At 34.5% G+C, this 16940-nt stretch overlaps 1 protein-coding gene across 1 annotated transcript in view; it reads right to left on the bottom strand.

The window, feature by feature from the left end:
* The window catches only part of LOC128644277 (arachidonate 5-lipoxygenase-activating protein-like), a 31677-nt gene extending 15336 nt beyond the window's left edge, over positions 1–16341 (bottom strand). The window contains exons 1-2 of the mRNA XM_053696951.1: positions 16252–16341; positions 9029–9128 (exon numbers count right to left, since the gene is read on the bottom strand). Of these exons, the coding sequence (XP_053552926.1) occupies positions 9029–9128; positions 16252–16321 (170 nt within the window). The 5' untranslated portion in view covers positions 16322–16341. The remainder of the gene's footprint in view (positions 1–9028; positions 9129–16251) is intronic.
* Positions 16342–16940: the final 599 nt, after the last annotated feature.

Genomic DNA, 16940 nt, shown 5'->3' with positions numbered 1-16940 from the left:
TTCTATGCTTATAGACTTTATATTTGGTTACATTGTTGCAGCTACGTCTTTAAGGATACTCTCCTAGGTTCACCAGCTCTACTGTACCACAATACAGCTTTTAATGCACTACACAGGTAGTCATTACTACCTTTTTAACTAATACAATTAAATGTTAAGTTTTACCTTACACCCACTGCATACTACCTCACTGTTCTATAATTGAAATACTAAGAGTGCTCTGGTTATCCATTTTCTTCTTTGTTTATCTACTACTTTACCGGATAAGAGCACCCCCCACCAGATTTATAGTGAATAGCTAATACAGGAATACTTGGGTTTGATTACCCTAGATATACTATATACTAGCTTATAAATTATTTTGGGGTCTAGTTATATTGAATCCATTCCCTCCATACCTTATCATCCTCGTTAATAATAATATGCAGGGGTCAGCGATAGCGGGGGCGACAGATTAGGAGTTAATAAGTGTAAGGTTAGGGGTCTTTAGACTCGGGGTACATGTTAGAGTGTTAGGTGCAGACATAGGAAGTGTTTCCCCATAGCAAACAATGGGGCTGCGTTAGGAGCTGAACGCGGCTTTTTTGCAGGTGTTTTTTTCAGCTCAAACAGCCCCATTGTTTCCTATGGGGGAATCGTGCACGAGCACGTTTTTGAAGCTGGCCGCGTCCGTAAGCAACTCTGGTATCGAGAGTTGAAGTTGCGTTAAATATGCTCTACGCTCCTTTTTTGGAGCCTAACGCAGCCATTCTGTGGACTCTCAATACCAGAGTTATTTAAAAGGTGCGGCCAGAAAAAAGCCAGCGTTAGCTACGCGGGTCGTTACCGACAAAACTCCAAATCTAGGCCATAAATTGCAAACCTTTAAAATAATGTACCCTCTCAAAAATTGTGCTCCTTCCCAAAAACTGTGCCCCTTTAAAAAATTGTAAAACTTCACAATAATGTGCCCTTCACAAAATTGTGCCCCTTCAAAAAATTGCAACAATGTGATCCTCATAAAATGGCGCCCCTTTAGAAAAACTTTAGAATGTGTTTTTCACAATACTGTGCATCTTTAAAAAAAAATACAAACCTTAAAAATAATGTATTTTTATGGAAGATTATATCTCTAAACGATAATTTGACCTTAGAAGAAAAAAAAAGCACAAAATTGTACCCCACCCAATTGTCACCCTTCCAAAAATTGAAGGAGTAAATAAATCACAATAGCATTCCTCAGTGGTCAGACCAGCCAATATCAATTCATTCTTTGAAACAGTCGAAGAGAAATCATTGACACCATATAAAATACAAACATCAGAGTGGTCTAGCTCAAAATCATGTGCTCTCAAATGGTGGGAAATGCAAACATCCAGTCTGATCTTGCTCAAAGTCCTGGAGCTCTCAAATGATGGGAAATGGTAAAAGGGACATGAAAGTCAAAATTAAACTTTCATGATTCAGGTACCAAATACAATTGATGTTCTAAGAAAGTAAATGAGTTTACGTTTGTGAGTCTTTGATTAACTAGTGGCTTTTAGTATACAGGTATCCCTCAGTTTACGCCGGGGTTAGGTTCCAGAAGGAATGGTTGTAAATTGAAACCGTTGTAAATTGAAACACAGGTTATAATGTAAGTCAATGGGAAGTGAGGGAGTTAGGTTCCAGGCCCCTCTCAAAATTGGAATAAGTAACATCTAATACATTATTTTTAAAGCTTTTAAATGCAGACTTTAAATGTTAAACAGCATTATAAACCTAATAAAATAATCACACAACACAGAATATATAATTAAACTAAGTTAAATGAACAAAAACATTTGCTAAACAGCATTATAAACCTAATAAAATAATCACACAACACAGACTTTACTTGCATTTTTCTGCAAACAGTTCTTTCTATGCATTCCAATCTGGACTGTTTTATAGACAGGAAGATCTTGTTCCATTGCAAGCTGCTCGATAGCTCAGGTCTGGTTAAACTGATTAATTTCAGCTTGCTTGGCTTGCATATCTTTGCTGCAACACAAGCGGACAGCTTCACCTACTGGCTATTTTAATCAATGCACTGCTTCTCAATGCTTTTTTTCAATAGCAGTCACATGACTGAAAAAAAGGTTGTTATTCTAAAACGGTGAAAATTGAACCGTTGTAAACCGAGGGCCACCTGTACTTTAAAGTTTGTCAGAAACAAAATCTACTGTTTATTTAAAATCCAAATGTAGTGTTATGTTATTGCAATGTCTTTCTGTTATAGATTTGTTAAATTCTACTTTATTTAATGTCCCTTTAAGAAGTCTTTGACTTCCTGTTATAACTAGCAAAGAGCAACACAGCGGCACACTTGCAGTTTCTAATTGGTTGTCTCTTGCAGATTTCAGATAGTAAAGAGAAACCTGCTGAAGACCTGAAATACCTCTATGACATTGACAGAGATGCCATCTTACCTCTGATCTCAGACTGGAAGTAGACAGGCTCTTCACACATCTTAAAGAGCTCTGTCTGCCCCCTGTCATTGCGTGAACTTGCCAATCACTAGGAGACAGCGATAACTGAGGTCAGAATACATCAGCAGAGTTTGTGACTTGACAACACAGGACAGTCATTACAATGGACACACTAGTTTGGTATATTTGTTTAAAAAAATCTAATGAAAAAAATACAGTTCTTCTGTATTTGAAACCTGAAAACACTGTAACAAAAAGTCATAGGGGGCTAATTATCGAATGGTGAGCGGACAAGATTCTCTGTAGCATATACTGTTGGCATTTAACATTGCACAAGATTTGCGGACAATTGGTCCACTAGCAGGGGGTGTTAATCAATCGTATACGTTCAGGTTGATTGCTGTCCGCAGCCTCAGAGGCGGCGGACAAGTTAAGGAACAGCGGTCTTCAGACAGCTGCTTCTTAACTGCTGTTTCTGGCGAGCCTGAAGGTTTGCACGGAAACAGGGCAATTAGGGGCTATTCGGCCCTTGTTAAATAAGCCCCATAGTGTGCTCTAATTTGTTAATTTAATAATGCAAAAGAAAGAGCTATTAGAGGATGAAATATATTTCAACATACAGCTCTGTCTCAATTTGTTTTACAGACTAAGAAAGGTTTCCATTTAAAAATATTTTTAAAGAAGTTCTTTGTTTCTCAAAATACACATTAACCTTACAACCTATAATCCTTTAAAATGACTTATGAAAATATATCATAATATATTGATTATATACAATATTTTATTTCATAGTGTGATCTAGAGAAATGGTTAAAAATAGTGTGTCGAATTATAGTATATGCTAGACCACTCTGATATATATTTTGCTAAATTGTAAAGCTGCTTATAAAAATTATGAAATAACAGAAGTCTGCGGTCACTTCAATATATGATTGCAAAACATTCTAAAACCCTTAAGGAACTAAAAAATTAGACAAATGAAGCAATAAGAAATATTTTTAATGGAGACCTCTTAATGAAAAAAATTATAATTAAGGTACATCTCTGTCATATATATATATTAAATAAACAACTATGTGAACTCAAATGGAGTTTTAGTGTGGGTAGAAAAAAAAATAGACCCATTGACTATATAAACATGAACATGTCGTTACAAATGTGCAAAGTCCTATTTTCAATTCATTTTACCCTTTAATGAACAACAATTTTATTTACATAAATCTAAGTAATTTATCCTGAACAAATCAAAATATTATAATCTCCATAGTATCAAGTACCACTATTTTATAAGATGGCAGCATCTTGAGCATACTATCTCTGAAATATTAAATATGTTGGTGGTTAGGTGATAACCTAAGGCTTTTTCCTGAGAGAAAACTAAAAGACAGCAGTTAATCCTATTCAAAAACAGCCAAGACACCAACCATTCAAAATCCCATAAAGCAGCATAATTAACAGAAGTATGTTGTCACGTATGACATATTTCACGGAGATTGTTACAGGAAACTATATGTGCTTGTAATTTCCCACATCCACCAAGTATATTGATAACTGTAGTATAATGCTGTATATTTTTTAACACATTTTTATAACTAATTTTAATAAACCACATAGAACCTCCACTGTGATAGCTTGCTGGAAGAAATTGCAGTGTATCTCTGGGATGTTAGTACTGTGAAACTGTAGTATGAGGTGCTAGAATACTGATTTTAGAACATAAGGGATTTTTCCATATTGACTACAAAGCTCAGCGGCTTTTCAGTGTCATTTAGTGATGATGAAAAATGAAGAATTGTGTAATAATTCAGGTAAATCTCTGCCATAGACAAAGACTAGAATATTACAAGTGTTTGTGTTCTAATCCATATAATTTAAATCTGTGGGGCTCATTTTCTTTCTACAGAGCTAAAAGAGACTGCATCCTAAACAGCACAGACTTATTAAAGACATTTTACAAGTTTTTGTTCATTCTCAGCTGAGTTCTTCTTTTAATTATTATTTTGCATATGCAAGTTGTCTGGGTTGTAGGCATCCTAAAAAGAATAAAGAGAAAAGAGGCACGGACTAGTTGTTTACTTGTCCAAAGTGATGCAACTGCCCCTCACTGATAAGGCCCAAAACCTATGTCTGGTGTTTATTGGTTTCCTTTATACAGAGGTCAATATTCTGCTATTTTCAACTGGGTTGTATTTTAGGGCAGGTTTAAAATGATATATTACAGGATATTTCTCCTCTGTAAAATAGGGTGGCCACCCAGACATTTTTTAACGATATGACTGTTATTTTAAAGGTTCAGGTCAAAGTTGAAAGTAATGATTAATTATAGAAATAATGATCTTTTAAAATCAGTTTTAGTTGCTTTTTATTTCTACTTAATTGTGATTTAGTCCCTTGAGAGGATATTATGCAGATGTGACAAGACTATCACTAATGTATACATACAACTAAATTGGATTTTACACATATAACCATAAATTAAATGACTGGCATCTTCCTATGACAGAATATTTGCGAATGATATTCGTATTTAGCCTCTAACCAACCCTAAGGCCAATAAATTAGATGTAATATTAAATTAAATGAAGCAGATACATTTACAAGTTTCCTAATACAACAAATTTATTATGGCACTGTCATTATTTCATATCACCTGGGGTACTAGCGCTTTAAAGAATAATCCACTTCACATACAAATAAAGCTTTCTTGTTCAAAATATAGATGTATTGCAGGGAAGATTATATGTTTTTAATGACAAATTGCACTTAAAATACTTATATTCTTTTGTTTGTCATGTATCTGTAAAAAATGTCATATGGGCCAAGCCCCATTCTCTGCCATTCCTTTTCTTTGTTTTATCTAAAAGAAGACATTTTGAATTGGCGCTGAGGAACGCTGTACCTGTAGCTCTCTTCAAAGCTGTTTTTATTAACCTCTTAAAGTTGTCGGTTTGACGAGGACCTCATCTTCCAACACAGTACTGCTATATTAGAGCTTTGGGATGTGCGCAACCTACCCTACAAGCTATGGGCAGCCAGCAATTTTGCTGATGATGTTGCTGAGTTTTGGACATCTGTATTGTGCACTACTTCTCCTTATCTGGAATGAAACACAACTGGAGTTCAAGATTTTTTAGTGCTTGTCATTGCTCTAATATATTATAAAGCTTTATGTTGATTTTTTTTTTTTTTAAATAAACTCTGGAATAAAAAGCTAAGAAGGAAATTATATTAAAACTCCATTATATATATATATATATATATATACTATATATATATATATATATATATATATATATATATATATATATATATATATGTGTGTGTGTATATGTATATATGTATGTATGTATGTATGTATGTATGTAGGTGTAGGTGTGTGTATGTATGGGTGTGTTTGTGTATGTATGTCTGTATGTATGTGTGTGTGTTTATATGTGTGTATGCATATACATGTATATATGTATGTATGTGGTGTGTGTATATATGTCAGTATGTGTGTCTATATGTGTGTATGTATATAAGTGTGTGTAATACTGTGTATGTATGTGTATGTTTGTGTGGGTGTGTATGTATGTGTGCGTATGTATGTGTGGTTGTGTAGGTATGTGTGTGTTTGTATGTGTGTATGTATGTATGTTTGGATGCATGTGTATGTATGTGTGGGTGATTATGTATTTGTGGGTGTGTAGCTATGTATGTGTATGTGTGTATGTGGGTGTGTATGTGTGTATGTGGGTGTGTATGTATGTTTGGGTGTGTATGTATGTGTGAGTTTGTATATGTGTGAATATGTATGTGTGAATATGTGTGTGTTTCATTTGTGAATACCCAGAGCTTGTACAAAAATCAATGCAGATACCTAAGCCCTGATGGAAAGTGCAGTCCTCATGAGACCGGCAACTGTTTGATGGGTAAAACAGAGGCGGCTCTGATGAGCGCTATAAGCACTGAATAAGGAGCAATAGCATGTTTAGTAGAATCCATGCTATTGATCTTGTGCTGACAAGTTTTATATCCCTTTAAGTATTTTGGCAGCTTTAGAAACTGCACATTGATGTTCTGGAGCTGACTTCAACTATGTGTGTAATCCCTTTGCAAGTGTTAATCACATATTTATAAGTAATAGTGCAACTACAAAAATGTTCTAACGTGAAAGTATTTCTTTCTGCACTTTTATCTCCCTTTAAAAGGTCACCAATTTAACAGTATTATTGTATCATTGGATTTTAATTGAAGATGAGCATTTAATTATGAGAATGTGTTTGGAATTTATTCAATTGGCTTAGTTTCACTGTCCAAGCTGAACTAACACAAAATAGACACCTGTATTTGATAACTATCACCATACATGAAGCTTGTTACAGTTGTATTCTTGAGTACAAAATAATGCAAATCATTAAGGGAAGAGCATTGACTTAAAATCTGTGCTTTTTCTCCAAGTCAGTTATATTATCATATTTAATTTGGGTAAGTACAGAATATGGATTTTAACTTTGTTTGTTTGGCCATAAGTAATTTTAAATTCTGTTATTTGAGGAATGCACTGTAAATGTGAACTGATGATAGTTAATATATCTTCCATAGGAAAACATTTAAAGGACATTAAACACTTTGAGATAGAAATATAAAATGATACATCGTATATAGAAACAAAAAAGTCTGCAACATAGTTTCAATATTTATTTTGTCCCCTTTTCCTGTAATAACATTCTGAAATTGTGAGCTTTTCAGTTCCTGGGTATTCCACCCAGTGACCAATTTATAACTGTCCCTAATTGGCCACAGCAAAGAAAGGAAACATAAGTTAAAACAGAGCAGATCCCATTGTTTTATCTTGACAATATTTAAACAGCTAATGAAACTTTAAAAAATACATCTACATGTTATTCTCAGAATAATCTTTTCTTTGAATGCATTATTCTATCTAGCATGTATTTAGTGTTTAACGTCCCTTTAACAAGCATGCGTTTGGACTTGATGGTAAGTTTAACAACAGCATCAAAAAGTAGCCACAAACCATACAAGCTCCGTTAGATACTGTTGAGGTAAAGGCAGTTTAGCAGCGCAATAAATTACTGTGTCAGAGTCCCATTCACAGAGTAAGCACTAAGCAAGTTTCTCCAGTTTATTTCACATGTAACAATGGCTAAATATGGCTTCACTCAGCAACCCTAAACATTTAGCAATATCCTTTAATAGTAGTGTAGCAAATGGGCTGATGCAACCATGAGGAGGCCCTTGACAAGGGGAGGAGGTGACGTTGCTCATCTTTCTTTCCTTTTGATTTTACTGAACGTCTTATGTTTTATTTGGACACATAGGGCTAGATTATAAGTAGAGTGCAACAAATAGCACAGGGTGCATTATCTTTTGTGCGGCTCTCTGCAAAGAATAACACACAATTTGGTATCACAAGTGGATGGTTTAATATTTTAACCAAAGCATTTTTATGTGGCCAAAACTTTTTTAGCCCACCCTATACTTGGAATGGATAGCACAGGGAGCAATATTAGCGAGCTCATTGTGCTCATATTAAAAATTGTGAATTAAGTATTGCGCTCAAGAACAATCCAAAATACTGCTGTAAAATGTGGTACATTTTCAGACCTGAAGTAAACCATTATTATTAATAGTATAACACAGAACTACATGAAGAATTCCACCATTGCACAGCGTTATCTGACATGAATTTTACTGTGCATCCCCTTAGAAGTTTATTATGTGAGGGATATATTGCGCCTGCGCTATCCGACACGCAGATGGTAGCATGTTAGACTATCGCTCTAGCTATACAAAATAAATATGAGTGCAAATATAGGTTTTACACTTAATGCATCTGTTCTGAGATTTTATCTAGGGAACACAGGTCACATAAAGGGGACAAAATCTGGGATCTCATTTGAACCATACAGCTCAAAATGGCATGATACAAGAGTTCAAGTCAGGAAAAACAAAGAAAAAAATAGACTTGAATGCCCTATAAACACAATCACTTCTACTTCAAGGTGTTAAGCTTTTAAATGTATGATCTTCTAATACATTAATGTTTGCTCATAAAAAAATATTCTTAAAGGGATTTTGTATTTCTAAATTATTATTTGTTAGGAGCTATTTTTTACAGTAAAAATGTAGCTATGCAACAACAGAAGTTTGTCTGTTCTGTGATAGTCTTTTATTTGTTTATGTTTTTGCATATCTGTATCGTGTTGCTACTATTCCTTTCACTTTTTGTAATTGTTTTACATATTTTCCGAGAGCAGTGACAATAGATTCCTTGAAGTTAATTAATTTGTGTACCTCTGTTTTATTAATAAAGGAAGATAGAATTCAAAATTAAACTTTAATAAATAAGTCAAAGCATTTAATTAAAAAAAAAAACAGTTTTACCCATTTCCCTTTTATTATCAAATTTGTGTCTTTTGTTTGGTATCCTTTGTTAAAAAACAGAAGGTATTTGACTATTGTTTGCTTTCCTATTAAACTCTGCAACGGTCTTGGGAACATTTTTGCCTTTCATATCTCTTTAAATTAAGATCTGATGTGTAGAAAGCATTGTATCATGTATGATTTATCAGACATCACAATATTACTACACTTACTTTGCTGAGTACACTTTCTCAAAGGAAGGAGAGCCAGTTCTCTGGAAACTCTTGGAATTCTGATGTTTCGCTTCGTGTTCCACTTTAAATGCAAATGAAACTGCAATGAAAACAAAATAAATATTTATCAGTACCTTCTATTCTGTTACATTAATGGTAATTTAAATGAATATTATTCACCAAAGATCTTATATATCTAGAAAATATACAAATGTAATTGATATTATAGCTGTCATAGAGCACACTCATTAACTAATAAATGTGCAGAATCAATAAACCACATTACTAAATTTATTTAAGGGTATTATCAAATAAAAAGGGAAGTTAACAGACATTCTACTTAATTGTATTATTTCTCCACCTAAAACATTGATTTAAAGGGACACTGAACCCAAATACTGTAGTTTCTTTCATGATTCAGATAGAGCATGCAATTTTAAGCAATTTTCTAATTTACTCCTATTATCATTTTTTCTTCGTTCTCTTGCTATCTTTATTTGAAAAAGAAGACATCTAAGATAAGGAACCAGCCAATTTTTGGTTCAGCACTGTGGACAGCACTTGTTAATTAGTGGGTGAATGTATCCACCAATCAGCAAGAACAACCCAGTTTGTTCACCAAAAATGGGCCGGCATCTAAACTTACATTCTTGCTTTTCAAATAAAGATACCAAGAGAATGAAGAAAAATTGATAATAGGAGTAAAATAGAAAGTTGCTTAAAATTGTATGCTCTATCTGAATCACAAAAGAAAAAAAATTGGGTTCATTGTCCCTTTAAATGTTTTAGGCCTAGTTTGTGTCAAATGTGCAGACTAGTGGTAACATAAAACATCTCCATAGATTTAATAGAGATACTTGTTACCACCAGTTTACACAATTTACAACATTAATGGAAGCTAGGCCTTAGTCTTTTTATGGATGGTCATGTGCTTCAAGGAATATGAAACCCCACATTTTTCTTTCATGATTCAGACAGAGCATGCAATTTTAAACATCTTTCTAATTTACTTTGATTATCACATTTTCTTCATTCTCTTGGTATCTTTTGTTGAAAAACAGGGGCCTAAGCTCAAGAGTGTGAGCGTTTATCTCTGTATATAGTTTTTGCACTGCAATGTATTTAAAGGGACATGAAATCAACATTTTTTTATTTCATGATTCAGATAGATCATACAATTTTAAACAACTTTCCAGTTTACTTCTATTATATAATTTGCTTCATTATCTTGACATTCTTTGTTGAAAAGCATATCTAAATATGCTCAGTAACTGCTGATTGGTGGCTGCACATAGCTGACTCATGTTATTGGCTCACCCATGCACATTGCTATTTCTTCAACAAAGAATACCTAAAAAATTAAACAAGTTTGATAAAAGAAGTAAATTGGAATGCTGTTTAAAATTGTATTCTCTATCTGAATCATGTGTTTCATATCCCTTTAAGTTCCTCTATACTGTTCTACTGCCTTGTACTTTCTTTGTTAGAATATTTTATTATAGAAACTAGGGATGTGCAAGCAAGAAAATTTTGTTTCAGACAAAATGTTCTTAAAGAATATTCAAGGACATTCGTTTCCCCGAATATTCGTTCCCTGCACTAATCAAATTTTCGTTAAACACTTGTAAAATGTAAATGTTTTTGAAGCTACAGGTAAAAAGTTCACCTGTAGCTACATATGTACCCTAACGCGCTCTGGAGAGTGCACTAACCCAACCCCCTTCTTGCCAGAGCGCTGAGAACACTAACAGTAAGGTTAGCACGTTAGGTTCCCAGGACCTGCGCGCTAAGCCTCCATTTAGCAGGGCCGGGACCGGGCAAGAAGAGGATTGGGTAAGCACACTCTCCAGAGTGCATTAAGGTAAGAATAAAGCAAAAAAAAACAATATAAAGGAAACAAATAAATACTGAAAAATGTTGTCAGTATTATTTAATTTTCTTTAAATTTCAGTGGTGCATTCAGTCTGAAAACGAATGCACATCTCTAATAGATATATAAAAATCAACATTTAAATGTACATGAATGCATTTGCATTACAAATTTGAAAAGAAGTAATATCACTGTCTCACTGTGCACAGAACATAAGTACATACTGTATGCACTGCGAGCTCCCTCATCCACACCTGAGTGCAGAAGTCAACATTACACACGGAGATTGCACAAGTAATGTGACTATTTCTTTCACATTGTTACGATGTCCCAGGCCAGCGGGCAAAGGGTTAAGCAGCTTTAACAGAGCAACATGAACCAGGAGAGCTGGAGGCATGAGATTCATTTTCATGAGCAGGAGAAAGTGCCAGTACGAATAGCTATATCACATAAGTGACAGTCACTTCACACTCGCACAGTAAGGTAAAGCTGCCACCTCCTGGCTGTTGTTCAGACAAGTCCTTAAAGGAAATGGTGGGAGTCACTAAAATTTCTGAATCCCACCACTGCTTAAAGGGACACTAAACCCAAATTTTCATGATTCAGATAGAGCATGCAATTTTAAGCAACTTTCTAATTTACTCCTATTATCAATTTTTCTTCGTTCTCTTGCTATCTTTGTTTAAAAAGCAGGAATGTAATGCATAGGAGCAGGCCCATTTTGGTTGAGAACCTGGGTTATGCTTGCTTATTGGTGGGTAAATGTAAACCTCCAATAAGCAAGGGCTATTCATGGTGCTGAACCTAAATTGGGCTGGCTGCTAAGATTTACATTCCTGCTTTTAAAATAAAGATAGCAAGAGAACGAAGAAAAATTGATAATAGGAGTAAATTAGAAAGTTGCTTAAAATGTCATGCTCTATCTGAATCATGAAATAAATCATTTGGGTTCAGTGTTCCTTTATAGCGATAACAGTGCCCCTATTAGTAAAAACACATTTTTTAAATCAAAGTATACATAAAAATAAATAGATTGTGTGAAGAATGAAAAAAAAAAAGGAAACTTACTTTCTTGCAAAATTAGCATTTAGAATTTCTCATTCTAGACATTTCCCTCAGGGAGATGAGAGAGCAGACGTCTTTTGAACTTAACCCCTTCATGCCAGGGTGCAAGTGCTTAGATCGGAACAAAGTTTCCATGTAAACACTTGTTAGAATATTGAAATTATACGATCGTCGATGCGATCACGTGATTTCAAGGCCGGGATTAGATGGACTGACTTCGCTGCTAGGCAAGTCCCCGCCGTCCGATTGTTTATTAACTAAAAGGAGGAGGCTGCAATATGCCATATAAGGTACGACGTTCCATGCCGACCTAACTTCGTTAAAGCCTAGCGCTGTTAGAAAGGCATGGAACGGTTTAAGTTGGTTTTAACGGAAGGGTTTAAATTGCATTCTGCCTTTTCTGATCCTGAGCAAAACAGACTGTTTCTATCACATTCACTATTAGCTCAAGTTACTCTAGAAGATGTATGACATCAAATTAAATAAACTTTTCCTGTGGCAGGAAGTAATGGACCCTGCAGATGATGAATAATACATTTTGCAATCATCTATATTATAGGGACAGTTTACTCAAAATTGTTCTACCCTTTAATTTGTTCTCAATGATCCCCTTTACCTGCTGGAGTGTATTAAATTGTTTACAAGTATTTCCTTTACCCTTATATTGGCATTTTAAATAGTTAATTTAGTCTGCAGTATCCCCACCTATTCAGTTTTTGGCCTTAAGTCCAAGCTATAGATAAGCTGTGTAAACACAGCCAGCAGAAGAAATTACAGTGGGGTATTAAAGAGATAAGGTAATAAAATGTTATTTTTCCAGTTTTCTCTCCAAGTATTGGTGATTAGTTTATGGACAGATACAAGATAAAGAAGCAGGTATATTTACACAATGTAATAAAGTAATGAGATCTGATTATACCTACAAGCTCAACACATTTTATTAGGTTGTGGCTTCAAAACATAAAACCAGCTATTTCATATACATAAATAAACCTTAAAAAGCAAATTCTCATACATTGTATACTCTGCAGCTGGTAATGAAAGTAATGGGAAACACATTAAGGGTAAAACAATTTTACAGTAAACTGTCCCTTTAAGTATAATCCACTGCTTACTGCTTATCACTTTTTTATTGCAACAATGAAACAGACTGTTTTATATCCATTTCAAATGATAGTTCTGCTGTTTCTTTGCTGCTTTGAAAATAGGGCATTGTAAAATGTTTTACATTTTATTTGTATAATAAATGTTCCTGAATTAATAAAAAATATATATATTATTTTTGTGCTCGTGAGGCATTTCACTGCCTAACAAAAAAGCAGCAGAAAATTAGTCCTTAAAGAGACATGAAAAGACACATTTTTCTTTCATGATTCAGACAGAGCATACAATTAAAAAATGTTTTCAATTCACTTCTATGATCAAATTTACTTAGTTCTCATCATATTTTTAGAAGAAATATCTATATAGGTAGCGAGCACATTTCTGGAGCAGCACATGACAGGAAATACTGCTTCAACCAACTGTCCTTGTACATGCATAACATGGTTATAAAACTGCTGCCATATATTGTTCTAGTCTCGTGCATGCTCGTACACCTTACTAACTGCTTTCAACAAAGGATACCAAGAGATTGAAGTAAATTTGATAATACAATTAAATTATAAAGTTGTTTTTTTTTTTTAGATTTTTCTCTCTACCTGAATTATGTACCTTTAAGGACCAGTTGAACATAAACATGCACTTAATCATCAAAACCAAAATAAACAGCTTTATCTTAACCTTTTTATCCTGATATATATATATATATATATATATATATATATATATATATATATTTAAATATTACATTTTCACATCAATGACAAAAATGCTTACAGTTTAATGTCCTTAATAACCTCCACTTAAACAGTGCCAGAAATGTTTTTTTTCACAGCTTTTCCTAAATCAAACATTATGTAGACATATATTTATTATACAAGCTGCAATTGGATTAAATTTAATTTAAAGGGGCGTTCTAACTAAATATTAAAATGCTCTAATTTGTTAGAGCATTTTATTATTACATAAATGTTCATAGCTACCTATGCAGAACTCCAGCCATCTTCAGGGGGATTAATACTCTACAGGGAGTGCAGAATTATTAGGCAAATGAGTATTTTGACCACATCATCCTCTTTATGCATGTTGTCTTACTCCAAGCTGTATAGGCTCGAAAGCCTACTACCAATTAAGCATATTAGGTGATGTGCATCTCTGTAATGAGAAGGAGTGTGGTCTAATGACATCAACACCCTATATCAGCTGTGCATAATTATTAGGCAACTTCCTTTCCTTTGGCAAAATGGGTCAAAAGAAGGACTTGACAGGCTCAGAAAAGTAAAAAAATAGTGAGATATCTTGCAGAGGGATGCAGCACTCTTAAAATTGCAAAGCTTCTGAAGCGTGATCATCGAACAATCAAGTGTTTCATTCAAAATAGTCAACAGGGTCGCAAGAAGCGTGTGGAAAAACCAAGGCGCAAAATAACTGCCCATGAACTGAGAAAAGTCAAGCGTGCAGCTGCCAAGATGCCACTTGCCACCAGTTTGGCCATATTTCAGAGCTGCAACATCACTTGAGTGCCCAAAACACAAGGTGTGAAATACTCAGAGACATGGCCAAGGTAAGAAAGGCTGAAAGACGACCACCACTGAACAAGACACACAAGCTGAAACGTCAAGACTGGGCCAAGAAATATCTCAAGACTGATTTTTCTAAGGTTTTATGGACTGATGAAATGAGAGTGAGTCTTGATGGGCCAGATGGATAGGCCCGTGGCTGGATTGGTAAAGGGCAGAGAGCTCCAGTCCGACTCAGACCGCCAGCAAGGTGGAGGTGGAGTACTGGTTTGGGCTGGTATCATCAAAGATGAGCTTGTGGGGCCTTTTCGGGTTGAGGATGGAGTCAAGATCAACTCCCAGTCCTACTGCCAGTTTCTGGAAGACACCTTCTTCAAGCAGTGGTACAGGAAGAAGTCTGCATCCTTCAAGAAAAACATGACTTTCATGCAGGACAATGCTCCATCACACGCGTCCAAGTACTCCACAGCGTGGCTGGCAAGAAAGGGTATAAAAGAAGAAAATCTAATGACATGGCCTCCTTGTTCACCTGATCTGAACCCCATTGAGAACCTGTGGTCCATCATCAAATGTGAGATTTACAAGGAGGGAAAACAGTACACCTCTCTGAACAGTGTCTGGGAGGCTGTGGTTGCTGCTGCACGCAATGTTGATGGTGAACAGATCAAAACACTGACAGAATCCATGGATGGCAGGCTTTTGAGTGTCCTTGCAAAGAAAGGTGGCTATATTGGTCACTGATTTGTTTTTGTTTTGTTTTTGAATGTCAGAAATGTATATTTGTGAATGTTGAGATGTTATATTGGTTTCACTGGTAAAAATAAATAATTGAAATGGGTATATATTTGTTTTTTGTTAAGTTGCCTAATAATTATGCACAGTAATAGTCACCTGCACACACAGATATCCCCCTAAAATAGCTATAACTAAAAACAAACTAAAAACTACTTCCAAAACTATTCAGCTTTGATATTAATGAGTTTTGTGGGTTCATTGAGAACATGGTTGTTGTTCAATAATAAAATTAATCCTCAAAAATACAACTTGCCTAATAATTCTGCATTCCCTGTATTTTTATTCATTGCTTTTATTTTTGGCTAGGTTGAATGATCTAGTTGCTATTTAGCTGCCAATTGTTTCATATCTATGCACTGGGTAATCACATTATTTTAACAACTTTGACCTCCAGTTTTTAAAGACTCATTTTTTGTCTATTTATTTGAATCATCCTTTACTGATGCCGGCATCGTATATTAACACCATTAACTGTTTGATATTATTAACTGTTTGATATTGTTGTTTACATACTGCTGAAATATGCCATAAAATAAATTTACCTTTTTAAACATCCATCTATTATAAGCTCATACTTTGATATTATATATATAAGATATTCATCACATTACTTTGTTTACCTACTCTATAAAAGATTGGTTAGCTCCTTCCAGAGCGCTTATCCCACCCCTATTTTATCCTTCTTTCATTAGTCTGTATTTGGAGATTATACGAGACTGTACAGGGATTTAAGCACATACCACGTAGCAAGCACTCACACCACCCCTAGACTTTGCCAAATGAAAAAGAAACATATCAAGTCTAACATTTGCATAATTCAAGAGTTAATTTGCATCAGATAACAGGTTTGCTGAAATAATATCTCTCCTTACCATTCTGGATAACACTTATCAAAGTCACAATAGCCAGCCAAACAAGGTTCTCAAAAATATCATTATCCATGGTTGCACCCGCAGCACAAGCCGTTGTGTAATGACTAACAGAAAGTATCTACTACTGCTGATATCTTAAAAGAAAAAAAGAGGAAGTTGTTTTTTTTTTGTTTTTTTTTAAATAATTTTTTTATTGAGGTTTGATCTGCAATAACATACAAGCAATGCATCAACTAATGTAGTGGTACAGAAAGCAAAAAAACAAAAACATATCTATTGTCACAAGCAAAATATTATACAATCGTACCTGTTACATCACAAGATAGACTGTGTGAAAAACAGGATGGAGTGAGTGCACCTTTAATAAAGATTATTTAATAGTGTAAAAATAAACTGTTTGATAGTGTAAAAAGAAAAAATTAAAGAATTAGCTCTATAACCCTTCTGTGTGATAAAGGTTCCTCCAAACAGTTATCGGTGTAAAGGGTAGTTAGGACAGGTGAAGGGGAGCTATTTTATGTGTTCAAAACGGTTTATAAAACAACATATATTTTGTGCAATTGTGTATGTGAACCAAGTGCAAATCCTATTATGTATAAAGAATTAATTAATTATATAACGAGATATATTCATATACTAGAAGGATCTAAATAAATAATAGACAGAGATCAGGGGTATTATACAAGATA

The sequence above is a fragment of the Bombina bombina genome, unplaced genomic scaffold (genome assembly GCF_027579735.1).
Source record: "Bombina bombina isolate aBomBom1 unplaced genomic scaffold, aBomBom1.pri scaffold_572, whole genome shotgun sequence".
NCBI lineage: Eukaryota > Metazoa > Chordata > Amphibia > Anura > Bombinatoridae > Bombina > Bombina bombina.
Note: the sequence above shows the minus strand (reverse complement) of the source record. Positions and strands in the feature narration are given on the sequence as shown.